The 26,722-nt window shown below is 43.5% G+C and overlaps 1 protein-coding gene across 6 annotated transcripts in view; it reads right to left on the reverse strand.

Moving 5' to 3' along the window:
* RGS6 (regulator of G protein signaling 6) overlaps positions 1–26,722 on the reverse strand; it is a 244,140-nt gene that overhangs the window by 33,181 nt on the left and 184,237 nt on the right. For all 6 annotated transcript variants that reach the window (XM_063159184.1, XM_063159186.1, XM_063159185.1 and 3 more), the window contains 5 exons: positions 25,461–25,559; positions 24,361–24,422; positions 19,850–19,960; positions 16,436–16,561; positions 8,306–8,492 (listed from right to left, as the gene is read on the reverse strand). In XM_063159184.1, the coding sequence (XP_063015254.1) occupies positions 8,306–8,492; positions 16,436–16,561; positions 19,850–19,960; positions 24,361–24,422; positions 25,461–25,559 (585 nt within the window). The remainder of the gene's footprint in view (positions 1–8,305; positions 8,493–16,435; positions 16,562–19,849; positions 19,961–24,360; positions 24,423–25,460; positions 25,560–26,722) is intronic.

The following is a 26,722-nucleotide window of genomic DNA, read 5'->3' on the forward strand; positions in this document are numbered from 1 at the left end:
AGGTTAACCCCTGTGCCAGCATACACACATACTGCAGTCACCAAAACCTGCTATCTAGGGGTTGTTAGAGATGTGTCCTGTCAATTCCGCTGTACTCTTCCCAGCTCATCCTCAAGAAACCTGTTTGACCAGCAGAACCCCCTACCACACCACCACCAGGATCTCCCAAAAAGCCAAAGAAAGGAAAGGACACCTACTCCTCTTTAGCAGTTGCTTGTGCCAAAACTGAACGCAATGCTTTTTAGGAGCAATTATGATCAATTGCATTCAAGCTAAATGGTAGTGCTAAAATGCACTTTGGAAAAAGCAGTAAAAATTGCTGCATCAGCTCTGGAAGCTGAAGTAGCTGGTAGCAGGCACAGTTGAGATGAGCCAAACAGTGAAGAAGCTGCAGAAGAGACCTTCACATTTGCCCTGATTGAACTTGATGGGAAAACACCAGTAGGGGTTAGAAAGCAGGGAAACACGTATTTTTTATTCTAATTCCCTTTAATGTTTCCAAATCTCCACTAAGAGCGCTTCTGGATCTGCTGATTCTGGTCTCTGCATTTAGGATTTCACTCTTCTCAAAAACGCTGTAGTGCCTGTTTGAGCTGCCTGCCTGCATGAACCAGGGTGAGCCCCTTCCCGGAGGCTCTCTGGTAGCCGGCAGTGCTGCCATCTAGCAGGGCAGGTGGCACTGGGTGCTCTGGCTGCTGCGGGACTGCGGGGCTGGCCTGGATTTACAGCTGGAAAAGAAATGCTTCAGGTCGCTAAATGGCACATAAAGGTCTTGGTCAAGAGTGAATTGCTCTGGAAATCTTTTTTGCCAGTCTCAAGTATTCAAGGCACATAATTTAAACCAAGTTTTAGCTGGTGCATTTTCTTCACACTCAACCAAGTTGCTTTTACTACTAAGGGAAAAAAAGATGAATAAATATCCTGAAATATAGACCAACCTCCCCGCTAAGCTAAAAAGCATAATTTTTTTTCAGCCCACAAATGAAATTACATGGGGCTGAAGGCACAGGAATGTAAGAAAGAGCCTTACCAAGAGGGATAACTGTAAGCAATGAGAGCTCATTTTGAGTAATACACAGAAATCCTTTGTTTAGCCCTGTAGATACATAGTTGGAAACACAATGTAAATCTTTCATGGAAAAGCACATTGATAAAAGAAACACATAAATTTAGCAATGGTTCCTCTATAAATTGATGAGACAACTGGTTTGCCTCATATCTTCAAACAGAAATGTGAGGGCAGAGCTGTTGAGGGTCAATGGCAGACACAGTGCAGAGGACTAGAGGCAAAGGGCTGTTGATTGCTGTGCAGTTAAGGGGTCAGCCTGGTACTGCAGGAGGATTTAGTCCTAAATATAGCAAGGGCTATCCTGGGAGACAAGAGTGGGCTGCCGGGAGTCTAACGCCATATGAGCAGCTTTAGGTTTTGAGAACAATGATCATGGCTAAGAGGCTGATTCTCTCAATATGGGCCAAATCCTGGCTACTGGCAAAAAGCCCAAGTGAAAAGGTTTTGCCTGGGAGGAGGGGACAACCTTATGTAGCATTCAGGAGACTGGCATTTCTTTTCCAAACAATACAATAGGTAGGAGTTGCAGCAATGAAGATGAGGTTTTTCCCTCCTGTAGATGCTGTGGTACAGCTATGAGGTGTAACTAGTTAACCTTTTGGTCAACACCTTGACACCTGCAGGATGTCAGCAACTTCCTCCTTGTTTGCTCCATGCAAAATCCTGCCAAAAAGCTGAATTGTACCAAGGAGAAGAACATGCAGAACCCCTCACACAGCAGAAGGAAATTATATTTCAGTGGGACATTCTGTTCCATAGGAGATGGTGATAGAGCAGGATACAGCCCCACAGAAACAAGCAGAACACAGCTTCTGAATAAAGGTGGCCATGGTGAGATAGGGGATGCCTACCTAGAGAACAAGTACTGGACAGATAAACAGTTTTCCATGCCTCATCAACATTTTGGCTGTACAGTATCTGCTGCTATGATATCTTTAATCAACCACCATTAAGTGGTTGAACTCAAGATCTCAGAGTCCAAATGTATCTTGAAATCTTTTAACTGTTTGCCAGCAAACCCCATATTGACAGCCCACATTCATACCTGCTGTGGGCTGAGCAGGGATATGAAATGCATTGCTGATAGATCTTCCCAGGGATTTTTTCTTAAATTTTTAATTAGGAGTGTGAACACTCAGGAAGGTAACAAGCCCTTAAAAAAATTAAAGACCATGGTGTTCCTGCAGTGCATGGGTTTAGCAGGAAGAGATCATAACCTCAAAGTCCATGAGAAGTGGACTCCTGAGGTTCAGGCTTCTCGATTAGATGAAAGGACACACTTGCAAGCACTTTCACTCCCTATTTGGGGGGAAAAGAAACAGTATCAGCAGCTTCCTGACCTTCACATGAAGAGGAAATTCTCTTGCTCTGGATCTGACATGCAGTTGTTGCTTTCAAGAAGCACAGTGCACACTATTGACACAAGAGTCCCAGAGTCTGAGTGCTGAATTCAATTTTTGAACAAGCTAGAGACTTTCCCATGTAATCCATCTAAAGGTATTTTTTGGAGGTATGAAATGTCTGGCACTGAGGCACTGTTAATACTCATGCATGTAGTTTTAGACAGCTTGGCAGGATCAGCACCCTGAATTACAGGCAGACTATTGTCCTGTGGGAATATGCTGACTGTTCTTGTTACCCCATTTCCCATGATCTTTCATTTGAAGAGATCTGTTGCCTTCTGTCACTGTGTCTGCAAGGAGAGGGGTCACTTGTGACTTTTTCCTGGCCCTTTTTCTGCTCGTGTGTGACAGAAGGACATTAGTGTAGACAGTAGTTTGATCCCTGATGCCTTCAGAGACAGAAAGGGAACAGCAAGACAAAGGCTGAATGGTAGATATTAACATGACTGCTAAACTACAAATTAAAATGGAAGGCAGAAGATAAAAAAAGTACTTTCTGATGTGTGGCGCATATGTACATTTAAAAAAAAACTCCCAACAAAGCAAAACAGGAAAATAACAACACAGAGTATCTGCTCCTATATAAACCTCTGCTTCAAGTTTTTTGTTTCCTGCTTTCCACAGCACCAGGCACAGCAGTGTAAGCCTCCACCATCCCTTTCTATTTTTCCTCCAGACATCTAACTACTCTTCTGGCTGTATTTGTGGGGCTCTTGATTTTAGATTGCTTTGTAGGTTGTTTTTTGAAATCCATAAGGGCAGGAGCTTGCACTTTTGCTTCTAATTGTAATAAACACACAACAGTGAGACTCTGTGTGTTTTCTGCAGTCACCATAACCCAAATACAAGGAAGAGAACCAGAGTGCAGTGAAAGGAACAATTTTTTCCTCCAGTCTCACAGAATCAGAGCCAAAGAAGGAGAAGGGAATAAAGGTCAAGTCCTTGTGCAGTCCCTAACCTCCACAGGAAGGTGCAGGCTATCAAAAGCCCCCAGGACTTCTGGAGCTGATGTCATGTACTGTGATGTCATGTAGCAGTGCTTTCAATTCCCCACAGCACAGGCTCAGTGTCTCTGAGCAGCAATGGTTCAGGTGGACTTGATCCCCTCTTAGAGGCAGAGCCCCTTGGTCTGCCCCGTGTCCCCTTGCTGGCTGCCTGCACTGCTAACCAACAATTAGCCATTGTCCTTTACACGCCTGCACATAACTTGGGTGACTGCACAAAACTTTAAGAAAATAGGAATAATGCTTCTCCAGGTTCTTACATGAAAGATGATACAGATACACAATGAATGATTATTTTCACATCTTCCTTCCATGCTATGATTTTGCTCCAGACCTACAAAAGTAATTCTCTATGCCCACTGAATAGACACCAGGACTTTCACATCCTGTGCATGCTTGAAAACACAAAGTTAGGAGAAGTCTTCCCTCCTTTTCCCTTCTTGGTAAAAAATAACATTTCACTTCCAAGAGATCCTTGCTTAAACTTGGGAGTTTGGTTTTGAATTCAACAGGATCCCGTCCAATTCTCTCAGCACCTTGAGCTTCCTGATACAACCAGAATGCCAACTGACGACTGACCACTGATGAATCCTGCAAGGACTTGTATCTCTGTCACTGTCCAGAACAAACTGAACTACACATGAGGCAGCTGAGAGCAAGAACTGGGCTCAAATCTCAAGATTTAAGGAAGGAAGTTTGTACAATGACGATAATGAAACTCTGGCCAAGATTGTCCAGAGAGGTGGTGGATTCCATATCTCTGGAAACATTCAAGGTCAAGTTGAAAAGGGCTCTGAGAAACCTGATCTAGTTAAAGATCTACCCTGCTCATTTCAGGGTAGCTGGACTAGATGAACTTTAAAGGTGCCTTCTGTCCCAAATTATTCTATGTTTCAAATCTGGGACAGGTACATTTCTGGTTTGAGCTGCCCGGAATTTAGAATTATGGTCTAAATCTGCTCTGGAATTAGCCAAAGATCTGAAAAGAATAGTTAAAATTCTTAACAGAGCCTGGATTAGAACTGAATTTCCCTGAATTATCTTCACAGAAACAACAGCTGGTTAGTTCAGGTAAATGAATGTCAATCTAATACTCTATTTTATTTATCAAAGAGTAAAAATAAACAAAGAAAAATAAACAAAGAAAACAGGAAAGGAATTCCAAAGCCAACTGTGTGGCTTACCTGGCTCTGGTACACCTAGCTCTGAATAGCTACTAGTAAATGTAGACTAAATGACCCTACAAACATTACTGTGAAGAAACACAATGCATCCTGGTGATACTAGCTCCCAACACCAAGGGACAGAGGAAGGGATTAAAGATTTTCTCAAGGCAGAAAGACATTTCAGAAGAGGCAAGGAGATGCTTGATGGGGGTAGGGGAAGAATGGTTAAAAAACTAATAACATGTACAGATAAGCCATAATTGTCACACTCACGGCTCTGTGCTCCCATGTAAAGATGAATTACTTTGGCTGTCTGCAACTTCATTAGCCAAAAGAGGCCATTCAGATGGACCCAAACCTATTTACTTTCCAGAGCTGGCGGTGCCTGCTTCATATTGCAGGGCCCCACATTGGTTGTTCAATGATGCTGATAAGTCCTGTGGGAGCTTACATCCTGCTAAGTACTTCACTGTTTAATTGAACTGACCTTTCCTGACAATGCCCCTTGTATTAAAAGCTGCTTTGCTCCCCAGTGAAAATGGTTTGATAATCATAATATTTTACTCAGAGGACAGTTGTTTAAGAGCAGAAAATAATCAGCTAAATTGGTAGGCTCCCCTCTGGAGGGGCCCAGGACTAAAATGACAGGAGGTGCTGCGGATCAAGATAGCTGGCAGAGCTGATGATGAGGACAGAGCTCAGAGCATCACTGGGCTGCTCAAGGACAGAGACACCAACACGCTGGACAGCTGGGGAGGGGAGTGCAGGCTGAGCCAGCACTGCACACTCTGCTCAGAGCTGAGATGTGCTGGCACAGCTTGAGCTGGGCGTGGGGTGGGCGATGGCACCTGCGGGAGCCACAGCTGGAGGGGCAACTCCATGCAAGCCCAGCAGGGCAGCACTGTGGAGTGCAGCAGCACTGAGGGACACAGCATCTCAAGCTGAGATGGGGAAATGGCACAACACTTCCTTCTGTGGAACAGGCATCCCTCTCAGAGAGAGGTCTGTCTGAAATAATAAATGCACACCAAATTCAGGTTTGGTTTATGAGCGCTTTGGGGACTGAGATTTGAAGTTGAGATTTTTTTGAACAGAGGACCCATTTGCTTTCAGACCAGACTGGCCTGGGGACAAAGAGGTTTGAAGTGACAGGAATGTTTGCCAAAAGCTTTTTTTCTCTCTCTTTTTATCTAGGCTAGTTGCCTTACCAGATGGTTGAGCAGCATCTGGGAGAGCTCTTTGGGGCTGGGAGCCAAGGGTGTGCAAAGAAGCACATCAATGTAGACTGTTAAGCACCCGATAACAAATGATGCTTTGCTTTCAACTTCCTGTTATAAAGCATTTGCTGGCCTGAATGTGCTCTGCTACACCTTGCCTTTCCCAAGTACAGCAATGTGTCCATTTCCAGTGCTTTTTATACAGAATTGGCATTTTGTGGATCTCTCAAGTCACAACTAGAGAGCCACATCACTTTCTCCTATTATTCCACTGCAGGAGTATCGAACTATTTTTCTCAGATCAGCCAACACTTTTCCTTCCTTGTAGTGCCTCAGACCTGCAGGCACTCAAAGAATGTGCTGTTGAGTAAACTAAATTTTTTCTTGTTCTTTACTTACAAGGACATTTCAGTTGTTTTCCTCTTTGTGCTGAAGCTACTCAGGACAGGACAACACTCGTATTTTCCCCTCCCACAGAGGGTGTTTTGATTAGCTGTATCTGGTTGAGTCCCTAGGAATGTGGGATGTGTGGGAGCTCCCATGGACTCCTGGTGCCAGGGTGCTGAGACAAGGCAGCTGCTGCAGATTCATGGATGAGAGCTTTTGCAGTGGCAGGGCTGACCTGTGAGAAACACCATGGCAGGTCCTGGGAGATTTACTGCACCCTGGGGCCATCTGCATTGGCTCCCATGAGGTGGATATGCAAACAAAAACTTCCCTTCTCCAGGATGACCCAGAAAAAATCTCTACCAGGGCACTGCACCCTTCAGCAATGTCCTGCTTTTTCCTGCCTGTGTTAGAACACCTTCTCAGCTATCCAGTCAAGCAGTCACAAACAGCCTGCTTGGCCTTTGGAGAGCTACCAGAAGCCCACTGCCCAAGAAGGTAACTGGGTTCACCTTCCACATTGTGCTATCCTCTCTTGAGGATTCAACAGATTCAATCTCCAAGATAACCATAGCAGGCCCTTGAAGGTCTACCTTTGCCTCATATTTCTGTGTCCATGAACCACAACAGATGAACTGAAGAGTTCTGTCAGTGTAAAAATCCACTGAAATAAAATTAACCCAAGGAGCTAAAATTGCAGTTTAACTGCCAGGGCTCCAGCTTGATTTTATCAACTCTCCTTTGAATGGCAATTACATTGTGAACTGATCAGTTCAAGGCTAAATCCTCTGTGTCTTCTTCTAATTAAATACTCATCATCTAAACATTCGTCTTATTCTTAGTACTTCTACTTATCAATTTAATCAATTCCCCCATTACTCACCTATCTACTTTAGCCTGCATTTTGCCATCATCATTTTTTTCAGGTGATGCATGCAGTTCTTTTTCACTACAACTGCCAAGCAAAGAATACATCTTATCCAGAATGTCTTCACACTCCTGTATCTCTCAGCTTTAGAAAGGGCATTTAAGTTGCCTGATATTCACAGGGGACTGCCCTGAAACATCGTGCACATTCCTTCTCTGCTGGCCCCAAGGAGCAAGACTGAATTCAGGAAAATAAGAGTATTTGATGCTGGTTTGAAAAATTCATTGCCTAACCTTGTATAAGAGGTCCAAAACATCTCCCCTGAGATGAAAGTATTTTGTTAGTGGAGCATTTTGAAGAATTGCTTTTGAATGCCAATTAAAAAAATCCCCAAACCCAGGAATTCTTTTCATTTGCTTTTGGTAAATAATAAAAATTATTATGAGGAGGATATATTTTCATTGTGTCCCTAGTAATATTTGCCAAATGATCCCTTCTTCATTTTTCTTTTTTAAAAATTAGAAAATTATATTTTCACTTTCCAGAAGGTCATGCAGCTTTACCCTAGCTTATAGCAGTTTTTCTCAAATTATCTGTTTTCCTCAAGGCATTTTCCATGTACAGTTTATCTGTAAAAATTTCCCTGATAAATCTGGAGCCTTAGGAGGGAAGGATTAAGCTCATTGCATTGCCTACTGTCCTATCATTACTCTAAGGTATTGTCTGGTGGACAAATTTCTGGCTGTGTTGGAGGGAGCTGCTGCATTTGGGGTTTGGCAGGGGAATATAATTAGGTATAAAAAAATAAAATAAAAAAAGTGTATTAGCCAGGGTTTTGATCTGACATTGGCCATTCTGTAAATATGGCAGACTGATGACAGGTAGCACAGACAGACAAGCTGAACTGTACAGCACTTTTTCATCTGTGCTTTCTCTGAGACATGGCTCCAGCTTGCAGCGCCTTGCAGACTTGTAGATTTTGGAACATTTGTTCCCAGAGGAGCCTTAGCCTGTTATAACAGATAGATTCAATGAAAATATGATTTACCCAGCTTGAACAGATATCCTCAAAGTCACTTCAAACTGTGCATCTCCTTTTTCTTACAAGTGAGCAGTGACAATGTGATAGTAGAATATCATATTAAAACTGAGAGTTTCATTAGCAGTAGTTGTTTAAAACCAAAAACTAACCTGAGCATCTTCATATGTATATCTCCCTGGGTCTTTGACATTTTGGCTTGTTTTTTCATAGCTGTGGGAATCCAGGTTAATAGCACTTTGGGCCCCAGGAGCTAGAAACTCTTGCCAGATTTCTTCCACTCTTGTGGTCACATCCTGTAAAGGTCGTTTCTTGAGATCTTGGACAGCCAACCAAAACCTGTACTAGGCAAAAATTAAAAGGGCAGAGAAGAGAAAAAGACAGAAATCTAGGTAAGATTTTGGGAATAAGCCTAGGCAGAGTCCTAAAACAGACATAGAACCTAATCCTGCATCTATCAGAATTCACAGAAGACTCTCCGTGTTAGCATGATTTCAAGGGGATGTACTTTACATCAACCCCTTATATTTTGGCTAGGACCAGAACACTGACCTTAAGAAGTGATACCTTCTTATTCAACTGCCCCTGCAGAAGTGTCAGATTAGGTAGGCAAACAGGAAACCTCCAGAGCTATGCAGCTGGAGGAGAGGAGTAGGCTCTGCCTCCCACAGCCCCACTGCAATGTGCTGGTCATTCCTGCCTGCAGGATTCGTCATCCACAGGGGATTAAAATGAAGAACAAACTTAACATTCATATCATTTCCAATGTGAAGTTGTAGCAATGCCACTTAGAGATTTTTTTTTTTTTACTTGTAAACTGACCAGCATTCAGATGGATGCCATGAGAAAAGATGACTCTTGTCATGCCATACTCCAATTTTACAGGGGTATTTCCTTGACCAGGCTATGCTTACAGACTAAAGTAAGTTCATAAATACTGAGAAGATAATCCCCTTGATGACTAAGGACATTATCCATATCTTGATCTATGAAAACAAAGACCACAGAATATTTTGCAAGAGTAACACGCATGTGTTTTGTCTTTTATCCTAGGAAAAAGAAAAGACATTTTGTTGGTGGTGCTAGTTTTATTTATTGCTGAAAGAGATATGCTCTTTCAGGTGAACAATTCAGAAGATGCATGGTGCCCAGTAGCCTTTTATTTTGGTCAACTCTGTCTTCCAGCAAGAAGGCATCCCTGAAGGCTATCTGCCCTGAGTACCTGGGCCCTGCAACCTGGTTGAGCAAGCACAATAGTGCTCCACAGAGAGTGCTGAGGGCTACGGGACAAACAGGTACTGAAGGTACCTTTGCAGCCACCTGCAATCGCCAGCTCTTTCCTACCCCCTGGCAAAGGTGCCCATTGTCCAGGTTGCACTGCTCTTATACACTCTCTGCTGAGCAGATTGTGCAGAGGGGACAGGGAATGTCTGGGTCACTGCTTGTTCAGGGCATCTGCAACAGCTGCACAACTTGGAAAATCCTGTGTCTCCCTTATAAAGCAGTTGAACTGTAATTGAAGTCCGGATTTCTTACCCCAAATGATTCAGTGGTTTCAGTGTGCTGCCACTAAGGCAAATATTCCTCCATGGTGAAGGAGGAAGATAGAATCTGTCCCAAACAAAAATCCTGATGGCAGTGAGGATGGGTGGAGGAGACAGCAGCCTGGTGACTCCTGTGCTGTTCCTCACTCTAGCTTCCTTAATGGCTGCAGGCAGTATCTAAACACCCTGGAATCAGTGGTGTTATTGCAAACAAATGAGGCTGCTACCCCATTTAGCCTGGTATCCTAACTGCAATAGAGCCAAACAGTCAGTTTGGGGGGAAAATGACATCCACACTACATGCAAGGCCAGGCTAAATCCTCCTTGCCTGTCTGCTGCTTCTTCCCGACCATCAGGGGGCCTCATGCCACAGCCCTGACTCATCCAAGACACTTGACCATATTCCTTCCTATGGTTTTTCCATTTCCTTGACAGGCTCAGTAAAACAGATTGGGGTACACACTCCAACACTACATCAGTACCTTTGGAGTCACATACTTGTGGTTCTAACAAGGTGACATTTGATTTTAGGAACTGAAATAGAGTATCTGGGGTTGGTGGAGGAGTGTGCATGGTTGGTCCTTTTCCATCTTTGAGAGTTTGGTGCACCTGATATCTTGCCTTGTCATTTGAGCAGTGACATCCCCACTTATCACACGCATGCAGAGAGTAAAGGGTGGCACTCACAGCGCAGTAATCTGATGCCATATGTGGTTTCCATTATTTAAAAATACTTTAGCATTCAATTTCAGATGTAATAGGAACATGTGAACGCAGAAAAGGCATAGGAAGAAAAGATGCTAATCATTCCAGAGTAGCTGGGACACTTCAGACAAACATTTGGCTAGAGAGAACCTTTTCTCCTGGCTTATCTTCTGCCCCTGGAGCCGGGGAGGCGGGCTGGGAAAGCACGCTTGTGAGAGAGCTGGGAACGCTGTGAAGTGACAGCTTGCCAGAACAGGAGCACCATCCATTTTAATAACCATTTGGCTCAATCTGAAAACCAACCAACCAGACCAACCTGACAGTAACAAGAACAAGCTCTTTTTACTGCAAGCAATTGTGAATTCATGCCCAAGGCTGGATGTCCTCTTCAAGGCAAAGGGGAGTTTTGTCTTGGTAAAAATTTCAAAGCTATTCACTATAGCTGGCATCTGAAAATCAAGCAACATTAAAGAGGGGTACCCAGCCCCACAGCTTCAACTCCAAGGCAAATTCTCTACCATGAGGAATCAACCTGAAGCCAACACATAAGCAGGGTTTCCTATGGGATTCATAGCATTTACAAAAGAGAAGCAGGTATTTCTACTAAGGAAAGGAGCCAACCTACAATGACTGTGCTGGAAATTCTGCTCAATTATAAAGTGCAAATGCACTCCCTGAATCCTGCAGTTTCTGAACCACAAGTTCACAAGGAGTCAGGTGAAAATCCTGCATTGCCTCCTCTCTTTCTGAAGGAGACAGATGTCCAGTGGACACCTTTGCACAGGGCAGGGGAGAAGGGAGATGTCCTTGTGTGTCCTCTCCACAGGTGCCCTTTAAGCAGAGCAGGACTGGCGCAGGGACTGTCTGCACAGAGGGAGCAGCAGCATTGATCACACGTTCTTTGTCCTTTATAAAACAGCATGTAAGGACTGGAGAAGGCTGATAATATGGTGTCCTAAAGTGTTGTCAGTGGCAAAAACCATTTCAGCCTCATCCAGCTTGTAATTAAACTGCTGTCCCTTGCAGAATATATCCTACAATGGCATTTATCCTCCACAGCTCCCCCAAGGCACAGAGAGCTCCTGGACCTCTGCATGTGCACTCTGCCTCCCTGCAGGGCACTGCAGAGGCGCTTGGTCACTGCTGTTCAAAGATGTCCCCCAGTGAAAAGGCTGCTAAGGAAGGACAGGGTGAGTGCAGGGGAGTGGCTGCTTCTGAGGTACACTGTAAAACAAAAATTGATTTTAAATCCTCATCAGGAGGCAAAATACGCATGACTCCAGAAACTGAGGAACAACAGTCAAGACAAGGGCAGTGTTGTATCCTCATCTTGGGGGTGCACACAACACCTTTAGCTTGACAGTGAATTCATCAAGTGATTATCTGAGGTCAGAATCCAAGCACACTTCTCTCCTTGCCTCAGTGGTTCCATGCCAGTATCCCATGCCCCTCCGGTCTCACATCTCTAACCATTCACAAACCGTCTTCCATTCACCAAGAACTAACTTTGAACATCTCAACCAGGAAATGAATGAAAGCAACTGATAAAAACCAAAATGCAGTTCAGACAGGGGCAGTATTCACATCTTTGTGTTATTTAGTGGTCAGATCCTCGGCGTGGTGAGCTTGGTATGGCCAATACAAACAAAAATCTGTCCTTGGCGAGCAAGCTGGGGTCTGGCAGACGCTGCAAAGCTGCACGCTGGGGCATTGGGGACCTGCCAAGGAGACCGCAGCGTCGGTGGGGATGGGGCGAGCGTCCCGCAGGCCTCCCCCTCCACTCCCCTCCCACGCGGTGCACGGTGCAAGTCCCTCCTTCTGCAGCAATTCCTTTCAGTGCTGCGGGGCAGGACAGCCCTTTTGTCGCTGCCGCGGGGCAGCGCCCGCCGACCGTGCGCTGAGGGGCAGCGTCCGCCGAGAGGCCCGGCCCGGGCCCGCTGAGGGGCCCGCGCAGCGCGGGGCGATGGCGCCGCCTGCCGGCACCGCCCGGCACTGCCCGCCCCATCCCGGCTCTGCCCCGCACTGCCCGTATCATCCTGGCACTGCCCGCCCCATCCCGGCTCTGCCCCGCACTGCCCGTATCATCCTGGCACTGCCCGCCCCATCCCGGCTCTGCCCCGCACTGCCCGTATCATCCTGGCACTGCCCGTACCATCCAGGCTCTGCCCCGCACTGCCCGTACCATCCCGGCACTGCCCCGCATCGCCCGGCACTGCCCGTACTATCCTGGCACTGCCCCGCACAGCCCGTACCATCCTGGCACTGCCCCGCATCGCCCGGCACTGCCCGTACCATCCCGGCACTGCCCCGCACCGCCTGGCATTGCTCGCACCATCCCAGCTCTGCCCCGCACATCCCGGCACTGCCCGTCCCATCCTGGCACTGCCCCGCACTGCCCGCTCCATCCCGGCACTGCCCCGCACTGCCCGCTCCATCCCGGCACTGCCCCGCACTGCCCGCTCCATCCCGGCTCTGCCCGCACCGCTCGCACTCCGCTCAGCCCTCCAGCTCTGGCACTGCCTCAGAACTGCTGGGGCAACATTCTTAATATTTAGAGAACACGGGGCTTTGGGGCGGCCCGGTGTGTTTACTGCATATATGAGCTCTCCTCCCTGCCTGAACTTCACCTTTCCTGATGAAAACTGGGCGGGGGGAACCTGGCAACAAGTTTCAACCATTAGGAGTCATGTAAGCTATAAACACTTTCTGCAGGTAGAACTCCTTTCCCGCGATCTCCATGTTCAACACATGCTCACAAGCAATAAGGCCCAGGGCGCCTGCATCCATGCATTGCCAGCTCCACAGTGCATTCCCACAAAGTGTCACACATGCTTCCCACTGAGGTCTATAAACAGGTGTGCAGCCTCCTTTCCCTTCAGGTGAAATTCCCATGTTCCATATTCCCACTTTGCCATTTCCAGCTGACACTCTTAAAAGTTAGGAGGGAAAAAATTCAATCCACTAGCTAAATTAACATCTCAGCAATCTCAAGATGTCTCAGAAGGTTCCCAGGTCATAAAAAATGTATAATAACTTTCTGATGCCCTTTCTTTTCTTATCCTTTCTTATTTATTTTGTTTTAAATTTGGCATTTTGTCAGCTATATTTTGGGTACTTCAAAAATCACCCAAGTCAAAACAAATTGTAGATGAAAGATAACAACAGAGAGGAGAAAGAAAACAGAGCAAGGAAAAGAGTTAAAATAAAAACAGAGAGAAATATAACCAACTGACTGGCTTTCCTGCTCCCACATAAATAATGGACAGCCAATAAATAAGTTACAGGGCTCAGCCGAGCCCAGGAGACTGGTGGACAAGATCCTGCAAGTTTATTAGAACACAGACACACAGCTGGAAGGTGATCTGGGAGGTCATTGAGTCTAGTCTGCTGCTATCTCTGGCAGTGCCTCACCCAAGGCCCCCACTGGGACCAATTTTTCTCAGCTAGGAAGAGATGGAAATGCCCCACCACCATCAGCCCTGTGATTTGGGACTTGCACCACAAGGTATGAGAGCTGAATTTGGTCCCCTTGCTGGATTGCTGAATTACATTCATTTAAAGACATTCTCAAGCACACACTTCACAAAATCTTTTCTAGTGCTACCATGAATTTCTAGGTTTTCCAGCAGTCAATTTCTCAGATCTGCCTTAAATTCAACAGTTTATAGGGCTCTGGCCAGTGTTAATCCTAAAGATACTCCCAAGATCTTACTGGCACTCCCAAGAGATAATACATCCCTACTGCAACAGTTCCAAGATCTCTGGGTAGTTACTGGGAAGAGAGTTCAGAGAAGATTAACTTTTGTTAATCTGTATGTTACTTTTCTAGCAAGGTGCTAAGTGCTGTGCTCTCAGAAAATTTCTTACACCTTCCCAGGGTTTGGGTGGGATGTGTGTCATTTTACTGTAGTTGTCTGCCATGCACTCATTTGAATCAGTCTCTCCAGGTTTATGATAACAAGAGATGGATGCTTTCTAGTGTAATTTAGGTGCTTTTAGTTTTGTTTCCACTTAAAGCTGAAACAAATTCTTCTCAGGTGACTCACTGACTCCTCTTCAGCTTCTCTTCTCTCTCTCTAAAAGGATATTTCATAAAAAGAAAGCATGTGCTTCTGAGCTGTTGGCTTACATGAGGCAGATCCCAACTTTGTTGTTGAGTGTAACTTAGATTTTGCTTGCATGCGTAAGCATCGAGCAGTTACTTTCTTTTTTTGGTACATATTCCTAGTGAGAATTAAGGAGCTTTCTCTGCCTCACCTGAACCCTTCTTCTCTCAAGCATCACTGCTAATAATTCACTCTATTCCAGTTTTTCATGAATATTTCTGCCTTTGCATCCTTTTATTTAAGGCTTTAAGCAGGCTTGCTAATGTATCCAATATGAGATAAGAATACCACGTAAGGCAATACCATCATAATGATACCATAAGAATGATAGCAAAGTTCCCATATTAAAAATCATGCCAATGTCTTCCACAAAGGAGGCAGGATTTAACCTGCCTATGCCAGCCCACTGATTTTGCCAGCTCCCTTCACTACATCTCAAAATCAAAGAGAATGCGCATCAGCAGGAGAAGCAGCTCTGACTGACCAAGAAAGGTACAAGTTTGCCTCCTCATAATCAAACTTTCTCCATTTGTTGGAGTAGGATGAACATGAGGGAGAGAGCTAAGTCATAAAACCTGCTGGATTTCATTAGCACAACTCCAGATTAATTTCAGAGCACTAATTTGAAGAGTATCTTAATTCAGTATATTAATTTTGCACTTCATCACTACAATTTAATTGCAAATGAGTGCTGCTGTACATAACTGCAGTAAGCATATGCAAGTTCAGTACCTGTTTAGCAATAAAATTTCAAGCTCATTTGTGTAATTAGCAACACTCCCTTGTTTTCTTACAGGTTATCTTTTGGATTTTTCAAAACAATAAAGTGCATTGAGTTTTTACTGTTTTGCTGCTGGCATGCTTTCTGCACTTCTCCTTGGACAGGGAAACTTGATAAATAGAATGGTAAGTTCCAATGTCATTAAAAATCACTTTCTGGGGAATTTCTCTTTCAGGTCTTGCAGGTTAGCCAACTGCAAGTGACAATTGTTCACATGCTTTAGTAATGTATTTTATTTTCTAAGTGAAATAGAATGAAAAAAACAAAACTAAAAAAGGCAGTGCAGTAAGGTTCTTATCTGCTGTAAAAATAGAGAACATCAAGCCTGCTCACTACAACCACAGGCCAAAGCTGGACTGACTTCCTCAGCCCAAGAGCAGGCACAGTTCTGTCAGTGAACCTGCAAGCTTCTCTGGCCTTCCCTGCAAATGCTCACTTAGCCTTCTGGAACATGACTGCCCCAAAAAAAAAAACCCACAAGAACCTGTCCCTTTACTCCTTCTTGTGCTGAGACACAACCACAGCACCACTACAGCACCTCTGTAGTGTTATTCAGTCAAAAAGTGGGGTTTACTGGCTCTCAGCCTGATGTAGGATCACGTGCATAAATACATAATGTTTCATAACAGAAGTTCTGACTTCCTCACAACTTGAGAAGTCAGGTACTCAGAATCCCCACACAGAGAGTCCTGCTAAGGTGAGATATGCTGTTGGATAGTTAGCACACGCCAAAATTAAAAGTAGTTGTTGCAAACCTGACTGCAACTAAGAACTGCAAAGTTCATAGCCACATGATATCCATACTGTTTCCCTACCACAAGCCCTGCCCATACAGACACATGTAAATACTATATATTGTTAGGGGGCTCAGGAGCAATGTGCTGCATCTCATCACATCATGCAAGTCTGCAAGCCCTTGCATGCAGAAGATACCTGACAACACTGGTTCTGCTAAACTGCTTCTGAGATTACTCACATAGGTCTAGTATAGGAGTCTGTAGCAGTGCTATGGGCCAGACCCTGCCATTCTCATCTTTATTCAAATGGGTGTTTTTAGCAGTTCCAGACACACCAAACATTGCATTTCACCTATACAAGAGAATAGGATCAGGACCATTCATTTAGTCAAGTCCAAAAAGGTTTCACCTGAGGTTTTCTGAGCTGAACTCTGATTCCAGGAAACGAAGGAACTGGTCTCGTCCTACTGGGTCCTTCAGCACCTCATCCATGGAGAAACCCCATCTTTTCACACGCTGCTGACTAGGTTCTTTGCTGTTTGGAGAGAGAAGGGGAAAAACAGATGGAATGTGCATCTCTGCCTGCTGTCCGAGCAGCTGCTGCTGTTTCTGCTAAGTGAAGGGAAGAAGATTATTAGATGAGATGTTGTTTTTTTATCAAGATTTTTCAGAAATACAGGTTAGCAAATAACAAAAAAAAAGCCTATAAAGACCAGGATCAACATTAAAGCAACCGGAGGACTTTGAATCATTACATCATTTGAATCATTAAAGGATGCTATTTGGGTGCTACATACATGGTGACATAAGAGAGAATGTGAATGATACAATTTTCAATGCAATTTCTGGTAGGTTTCATTTGGAAGAACAGCATACCATGCCTAAATGGATATACCATTTCTATTAATACCATACCATTATGCACTTCTTGCATATCTCCTCAAATGTACCTTAGGATTTCTTATACATCAAGATAAAAATTTCCCAGCAATGTTCCCTGGGTCACTGGTGGGCTCCAGAGCATTTCCTTGTGTCCCACACAGTTCTGCCTGGTCACTTGGAACTGGCTTCAGATTTTCAGATCCACATTTGCATTAGAAAAGCAGTTCCACTAAGAAGCAGTGCAGGCAAAGTATCTAAAATGATTACTGGTGTGTGGTCTTTCATTTTTTAGTGCCTCTGATTTTTGCATGCCTAAGTCTCAGAAGACTAAAAAACATCTTCCTCCTACTCCATGATAATCAGACTTTTATTTTCTATCTCAGCTGGGACACTGAGATGCAGAGGCACCCAAAATCACCAGCAACCTTTCTCCTTAATTATTTCTTAACACAGCCAACTTACATAAGCTGTTGTTTGAATTGCCAGACATGTTGCAGAGACGCCTATGGGCAGAGGTGGTGCCTGGCCTGGGAATCACAACGAGGATCCTATGAGACAGCCTGCATCAGAGCGTAATCTGGGCTCACAAAGTGTTTGAAAGCTTCTGGTGTGATGGCGTCATACTATGAGACAACCATTAGAACACAGCTCAGCTGCTCCCATGTGTGACAGCAGAGCCATTGTTAACAGTACATATCTATTAAACTGTGTGTCTCCTCATGTCCACAGCAATTCCCAATCATGGAGCCTTAGGGGACAGTGGCGATCTGTGCTGAAGACAAGTAAGCCAAAGGGGTAAATAAAATGCCTGCTTTCATTTTCTCTTGGTGTAAAGGCTAAGCAAAATTGATAGGCATGTCCTCACTCGAGGAGCAGCACACTTGGGATGGCTCCTCCTGCGCTCCCTCAGGAGCCAGCAGTGCTGCAGACAAAGGTGCAGATCCAGCCTACCTGTTACACAAACCAGCCTGGCCATCGGGACACAAAAGCCATGCTTGTGCAGAGCCATGCACAATCTAAGCTCAGGGAATTTCCTGCTGAATCCAGAGATCTGTACCAGCTCTTCTTGCAGCTACACAACATTCTGGCACACACAAAAAAAGGCCAAAGTGCTGTCTAAAACGGAATGCTTTCCGTGTCATTTCCTGAGTCCTGACTGCCATGGAGGACGAACTCCAGTGCCACAGGGCTGCCCATACTCAGCAGCCAGCCTTGCCACTGGCAGTCAGAGGCTCTTTGTTTTCCTGCACAAGGGCTCTGCCCTCCTAACTGAGGAAACAGCTTTGCAGGCAACACAAGGGGATCTTGGAGATCATTTAATTATTCATGCAAGTTGCAACTAGATGCAGATGCAGTTAGTTTTTTTACAATGGAGAATAAAATGGAAATACATAGCTGTTTGTTTTTCCATCTCCCCACACTACAGCTTTCTCTTTTTCACCTGCAGGAAAATCACCTTCCTTAACTCTGAAATCATAGCAGAAGCCAAGCATTTATTTTAAATTCCTACAAGGCTGTGACATCAGGCTAATTGTATTCTTCAGGGACACAGACAGCTTTTCTGGGATTTGCAGCTACATCAACAGATGCAGAAATAATGGATGCCTGGATTACCTTGTGGGTGAGGGCTTCTACAGAGCAGTATTTTGCAAGGGCTGTATGTGGTACTAGTCCTATTAGGGAGGATGGAGAGAATGAGAGAAACTAGCTAAGAAAAAAAACCAACAAATACTAAAATTATGTGAAGAGGGGTAGAGGTTAGGAAAATAATGGATTTCTGTGACTACCAGAGAAGCAGGTGAAAACAACTTTCACATCCCAAACTACTTGGCTTTTAAATGGGGGAAAATCTTGTTCTTTTCCTGGAACACTGATTCTCTATGAATCAGTTTTCTTAGGCAATAACATCTCTAAATTATTATTCAAGAACATACAGCATTAGATTTGGCATTCTCTTATCAAAAATTTGCTAAAGTGAACTCCAAATTCAGATTTGGTGCCAAATGGCAGCAACTAAACACTGGAGTAGCTGCTGAGCCCTTGCAGTTGTTGGCCACAGGATGTGATTGGGTAATGAAGGTAATATGGGACATGGGATTTCCATTCAAATTTGCTGTGAGAGTTGTCAGGCATAGTGGCAGGCAGGCAGGACAATTCGAGCCCCTTTACAAGGATTGTGGATAGCCTGTGAGGGCAAGAGACACAAACATAGGCCAGCATCACATGGGCAAAACATGATCTCTGCTGCAGTGTTCTGCTTGTTTGTTTTGGTTTTTTTTGGGGGTTTTTTTTGGGGGGGGGTGGGGCTGATAAACTCTCTGAGGTGCAAGACATTGAATATCCTCCAGACATTCCTCCCTCTTTCCATCTATTTGACACCATAACAGAGACAAGCCAGCTTGTTCACCAACAGGCGAGGCCCAAACCCAACCTATTACAATTCTGACCTGCCAAGTCTCACACATCACATGTCAGCTACATTCTTCTGTGCCAAACTCACTCTGCACAGCAGTAATGGCCACCACTTATAACTCATCCCATTTTACCAGCAGCATTTTTCATGGGATTCCATGACAAGAGCAGGGCTGGAGCATTGCAGCTGGGAAGAGTAGGCTCCCAAGGGTCAAATGTGATTTGCTGGAACAAACTGGAGATGTGCTGTAAGTTTGTCTTAGCAGTATCCTACATCTTTAGGCTCCTATACCTGAGTCTGTGCATGTGCTCAGGTATAAGAACATCCATTACTGAGTCCCATACATCAAGCCATATAAAAGTAGAAGGGATGAATAATTCAAAGATACCAGTGATAAACTTTAGCTATGTTCTTGAATCTTGTAGTACAGACATTAAACTTCCTTTCCAAACAGGGCAGTGTTAAGAGCATATAAAGAAAACGGCAAGACAACTCTCACATTAGTTAAAACTACCAATTAATTTTTACCTCATTTCAATGTCCCACAATGCTGCATCATCACTTATCCAGGGATTGGAAGGCTCAGCAGGAGTTATAAAGGGGTCATATTCCACATACTGCTCTGTGTAGGCTATTAAACTGGCAGGGAAAAAAAAAGGAAAAAAAAAAGAATAAAGAAAGGGTTTGAATGCACAGTCACATGTCAGAAAAGTGCAGCTTTTCTTTTTATCCTGTTTGTTTGGGGTTTTTTGGTGGTGGTTTTTTGTTTTGTTTTTTGTGTGTGGTTCTTTTTATTTATAGGGATTAGTCAGTTTCCCAGCAATCACAGGAGACCCTTTTCCCAGGGATGATGCATGCAAGGATTTCTCTGCAAACACCCACCAGCTCACTGCAGTATTTTCCTCAACAGCAGCATTTTCCTCCAGCTTGTCTCTGTTGAGATGCCCCCAAAAAACCTGATGAGGCAACAACTGGATTACTATGGCAGGACTTCCTCCAGAGAGCCATGAGAGGAATATGATGTATGTGCCATCCCATTCATTTGCTACATGTTACTATTGCCTCCCATCCTTTTCATTTTTGCAAACTTGTGCACCCACATAAATTTATGCACTATGAGAAACTCACCTAAACAGGGTCATGGGCTGCAGCTAAGAATATGCTTAAATCTTTGGAGGATCATAGTCCTAAACATCAAAGCTTTGCCTATAGATAATTTTTTAGTTATGTTGGTATAGTATTTAGTCTAACAGCACTATTGTAAAATACTTCAACATAATAATTAACTTAGAGAATAGTAAATAATATGCACGTTGGAAAAACTCCTGGCCTTTACACTGGCTTGCTTCATGGTGAGTCAGTTAAGGCACAGAGCCTCTAATCCTCACTAGGATGAGATTCAAAGAGCTTTCTGGTGAAAGAACTGTGTCTGCTTGCATAAATGATTCAGGAATTCCACTGGGGTTGGGGCTAGGGGTGCATTTTTACAAAAGAAAGACAGCAAACATGAAATAAATCAAAAGACATTTCTTCTAGTCTATACTGGAAATACTCTAAGGCACTTTATTTTTTGCCTACGTCTGCCAAGTAATTAACTAAGTCAATTATGTCTCATCATACTGAACAACCAATGTACTTGCACTGTGATTGTCCACATTAAACTTTACCTCTGGTCCTTCACATATCAAAAAGGCAGGCAAATGAAAAAACCCTGCAAACAAAGGGTCATAAAAGGCAGAAAGTTTCCCTGAACTGCTCTATAGTAATTATTTCTTTTTGTTTGTGCTAGCTCTTATCATGAGGCATTAAAATCATACACTTTTGTAACCACAGCAGGTTCCCATTGCCCCTTAGGGCACTCGGGGCTGTCTCATCTCATTTCATTAATTACATTTCATGACTGCTGTGGGTCAAGGGTTGGAGGAGGGAGCAGCGTCCAATTTCACAGAGCAGCAGCAGTCCCTTAGACATCAAGGAAAGAGAGGGTTGGTTAAAAAAGGAAAGAAAGCCAAAAAGGATCAATCAGGAGATATCTGCTGTGAAACCTGAATTGCTCCTAATAAAATAATAAGAAGACATCAGAGGTGCCAGTACAAGTACTAGCAAAAAAGAAAGAGGGGAAAAAACAAAAATGAAATAAGGGGGAATTTCTAAGTACATTTTGCTGATTCAGTATAATGGCAGCAGCAGAATCATTGCCTCATTGTCTACAGGAGGCTAGAGGCAAGGGACTCCCAAGAAAAAGCATTTTTGTCAAAATGCAAACCTGGCCTTTTGGGTGATAAACTGAATACCCGGTAGAAGAGGTGGTAGGAACAGTTGACTGAAGGGTGTGGAGCTTGCATTGAGAACCCAACTGCCTCTCAATCAAGGGGGCCTGCTGAGCCTTCAAGGAACTTTGGTGAGAAGCTGAAAGAATAGCACAAATTTTCATCTAGGGAACTGAGATTGCTTCTGGTAGGAAGATGCTCATTTTTCCCCAGGCATTTTGGTGATGCTGTTTCTAATGAAATTGTACTAACACTGTGCAATGCAGTCAGGGAAAACAATAGGTAGAATATATTGATAGTTTTGCTCAACAGTTCTCAAAGCTCAGTGGTTAAAACTGACAGTGCACAGGTCCCAAGTGGGGAGAAAGGATGTGGAAGAAAGACACTTTCCAAGGTATGTGGAACAGCTGAGGGATGCCTGTTCCCACAGTTGGTACAGATCTACTCCTGGAAGCAGAACAGGGAGGAAAGGGAAGAAAATCTTTAGCAGCAAGCATTTATCTCACAGAAGCTGGAGATATCCTTTGGAGAGCCTTCCTCTACTGACAGACAAAGGCTGTCCCAAGAATAGTGTGAATTAATGTAAAATAAATACAATTGATCTATTACTATTGAAACAATTTATATCTTGTTCCTATAACTTGTTTGACCTAGTGTTTCCTGATTTATTTGTTACTTCCCTCACCCTCTCTGAAAGTGCCTTTGTGCTATACTGAAAAATTGGCAGGTGGTGCCACTGTCAGGCTTGACTGTTGATGCCAAGAAGTCATTTCCTGTACTCTGATCTGCCACATTGTCACCTAAACTGTCCCAAGAGCAGGGTCTAGCCTGAAAATTGATTTGATAATAACAGCATCTCCTTACACAGGAAATTTGTTCCTAGTGCTTGTAATCAATGTCTTCATGGGGCTTTCAAGGCTGCACAGGTGTTTTTTCAGGCAATTGTGCAAGTCAGGTCATTAGCATTCATTCCTCCTCACCAGTCCCTAACCCTGCAAAGCCACTGGACCCATCAGCTTCTCTGCTTCCCTCCTACCTGCTCTGCAATGCTCCACATCCAGGCTGCACTTCCCACCACTCTCCACATCAAGTCACGGTACTCTCAAATCAATATTGCCAATATTCAAATCAATATTCAAAGTCATCACATAACCAAACACCTCCTCATAAATAAAGATCACAACCATGATTTTCATTCTTTATAATTATTAATAATAATTTAGAAATATAAGGTTCTTCACCCAGAGGGTGTCTGGGCTCTGGAACAGCCTCCACAGGGTAGCAGTCCTGGCACTAATCCTGCCAGAGTTCAAGTGTTTGGTCAATGCTCTCAGGCACATGGTGTGATTCTTGGGGCTCTCTCTCCTGTGCAGGGCCAGGGGTTGGATTTGATGATCCTGGTGGGTCCCCTCCAATTCAGCTTATTCTGTCATTCTGTAATTTGACTGTTCTCATTTTATTCACTTTTCTCCTGGTTATTATTTTGCAAAGGTTTTGATAGCAACATTTTCTCCTCCAACTTGAGAGCAATTAAAAAAGAAAAAAAAAAAACAGAACAAAACTTTTCGAACCAGAAAAATTATTAACGTCTCAGTATATTAAGGTCATTGTAACTAAATTCAGTACAATAACTTTTTTGGTTTTAAAGTACAAGTATATGTTCTTAATTGAAATGATCCAAAAGCCCAAAACATAAATATAAATGGGCTTATTTTAATCATACAATGTATTGCATGCAGGATTTCAGGGAACCTCTGAATATTTTCTCTTTAATTGGATACATTTTCATTTTAATTGCAAAACTTGATTAGCAAATAAGAACTTACATGGGGCCTCTCACCATTTAATTTACCTGGTTTAGTCCATGCATGCTAACTACAGATGCAGGCACTGCAAAGCACATTTCATGGGGTATTCCCATTTTGCTTTGCTGAAATAAAAACTCCTCTATTATTTCTCTAGAAGGAACCAGGCCTTATCCTATCCTTCATGTTTAACACGGTTTTGCTTTAAAAGTGATATCACTGGAGAGCATGGCTACCCCTACCTTCATCTCAGTGACTACCCCGCAAATGTGCATAACTTACAAATACCTAAGTAAATGAGTTGTCATACTCAATTAAATTTGAGCTTGTTCTTCACCTATTCATACTTTTCTACCAAAACAAAATATTCTGCAAGTCAAATTGTGCCTTGATTTGCCTCTTAGAAATCCACTCCTTGCAACACTGCCTCGAGTAGTCCAGATACAACGCCAGTACTTCTCTAAGGGTTTCATATACATGTAAGTGGGAGCAGGAACTGGTCCTACAACCCCAGTAGGAACAGAAATGTGAACAACATGTACAACAAATGCAAACACAGCTCCTTCCCCAGAGCTGTGCCAGACTAACAAGAGATAAGCACTGAGGATTCAGCCAAAAAGGGGAAAAAAGTCTATTTTCAAATTGAGACACAAATGACTTTTCTAAAAATAAACCACATGGTAGTGAAGCGGTGGGAAACAAGTTACACAAGGGTTTTTTCTTTTATGAATTCTTCTTTTCTTTTGCAGATTACAGGTCCTCCTTTCCCACCTATTTTTGCTCAGTGGCAGAAGAGTGAGTACAGGGGTGTCAGCAGCCAGGCAGCACAGCTGATCAAGGAGGGGAAAGGATTGATGCACAGAAAGGGGGTCAAGCCTTTGCACTTTGCTGCCTGCTCTGTTTCTAGAAATGCAAAACTGGAGATGAGGAAAGAATGGGAAATCATCAAAATGGGGACACTCACCTTTCTGCTACTTTGGACATCTTTAAACAATGTCTCTCTATCTGCATGTTCAGAAAAGTTATCTGAGGAGAGAGATGACAAAGACATTAACAATTTATGAGTTCTGCAGCATGCACTGACAATATCTCAACACACTATTGATTTCTCTTTCCAAAAGGCTGGAAAGTAATTCAGAAGGAAATGGGACCCTTCCCTAGGAATCAGAAGCTTATTAACTGCTTCCAATAGCAGGCTCCCTTGCCAAAGGCAAATCCCTAGGGGAAGCTTCAGAAGACATAACTGAAAGTAGAAAAGACACATATTTGGGGTCAAGGTTCCTAGACTACTCAGGGTACAATATGATCTTCTTTTTACAAACACACTCTCCTCTCCTGTTCCTCTTACTGACTGGCATCACAAGAACAGTAACATTTTACAGCACACTTTCATTCTGCTACGAACCAGTTCTTCAACCTGTGATAAAAAAGCTCAAGAAATGTAGCATCCAGGCTTAGCTCAGAAGACCACCCAAAAACTGATTGCTTAAGAAACTTGTTTAAAGATGCATTAGTAAAATGCTGATCCAGGGATTCCTGTTTGTCTTTCAGTGAGGGCTGCTTATTGCATCAAAGTAATTTTGAGAGACAGCTCTTCATGCCAGTGCAAGGATGTGTGAGTTGGCTGGTCATTCCTTGGCATGATTGTCCAAATAACTTTTTCCTAGTTTCCTAAAAGCTCTGACTGTGCAGTCTAACAGTCATGCACTGAATGATGCCTTTCCTCACCACTCATCCCAAGCTTGTGCCCAGCTACACTGCCTTTGTCACTATCCACTTTTCAGACATCCTCAGTGAACTGGAATTATTGCCTTATTGCCTGTGTCTGGCCACAGACAATAAAAGTAGTTTCAAAGGTCAGAGTCACTCATAATACGTATCACCATACAACCACACTGCTCAATGAATACTCATAACAATTAACATAAGTGAGAATTAAGGATAAGTACGTGAGGATCAAGGACACGTAAAGCATAGAACTGGTTTTGCTGGTATCTCAATACCTTTCTAGGCTTTTTTCTGGGAGCAGTTCTCAGAAGAGTTGCCATACAGCCACCTACTTACCTGCTTGCGGAAATCCTCTTTTGTGGTTTTGCGCACCGGCTGGGAGGGCAGGTGTACGGGGCTTTGGGGCTGAGACTCCTCTGTAACCCCATACACTGACTGTGAGGAACCAAGGAACAGACCAAAGGGTTACAGCATTTTTCTGTTACACAATGAGGAATGGTGCAGTGTGCAAAGCAGTAAGGTAACAAGCCAGCAATTTCCTACTGTTTATATCCACACAGGTAATTATTCAGCCCCAAGCAATATTTACAGATGAGACCATTCTTGCTGATGCCTGCACTTGGAAGGCCTGTAGGTGTGTTAAGAGAAGAGTTTGTTTTAAATGGTTAAATGCAGATGATAATTTTTAGGAGCTCTGAAGGCTGTGTGCACTAACACTTGCAGGATGAACACTGGGAGCTGTCACTGGGGTGAACCAAGTAGTAAAAGAAAATACTAGAACCTAATTCTATGCCACTGTCTTTCACTTGATTTAATTTCTTGATGTAAAACTACATATTGAATAAAGTGCTTAACCAGGTCAAGTCAATAGGTCACATGAACTTCTCTAAACAGAAACCTGGAGATAGACCTGTAGCCATTCATTTTCAGGATAGACACCTGCACTGAAAGTAATACCATTTGCCCTTTCATTTAGTGCTTTTGCTTTTCAGTAAAGTTTCTAATAGACATGTGAATAGCTCTGCTGCAGTTTAACTCCTTATGAAGTTCAGGAGTCCAGTGTTCTGTCCAAAAACATAACAAGTGATAAGAAGAAACAGCCTGAAGCTGTGTCAAGAGAGGCTTAGATATTAGGAAAGAATTCTTCTCTGAAATGGTTATCAAGCACTGGAACAAGGCTGCCCAAAGAAGTTGTTGTGTCACCATTCTTGAAACTATTTAGAAGATAGGAACATGGTTTAGTGAAGGACTTGGTTAGGTTAAGGTTTTGAGTCACTGATCTAAATGGTTTTCTTCAATCTAATTGATTCTATGAATTCATATACATAGAAGAGCTCAAACTTGCTGGAAGTCAAAGACACCCAAGTTACTAATGATCCAGTCTTTGAAATTATTAAGGCAGGTAAACATCTCATTTTCTGTGCCCAGATAATTTCTTAAAAAGGGACCTAGGTATTTTTGCCAATTCCATTTAATTTCATGGGAGGGCAGAGCCATCAGACATTTGGGACACAGAGATCCTTAATGCCCTTCTCAGCTCTACCCATCACCCATCAAGTCGGTACAACTATGCTGGTAAAACTGAAATGATAAATTCA

This window comes from Melospiza melodia, chromosome 6 (assembly GCF_035770615.1).
Source record: "Melospiza melodia melodia isolate bMelMel2 chromosome 6, bMelMel2.pri, whole genome shotgun sequence".
Classification (NCBI taxonomy): Eukaryota; Metazoa; Chordata; class Aves; order Passeriformes; family Passerellidae; genus Melospiza; species Melospiza melodia.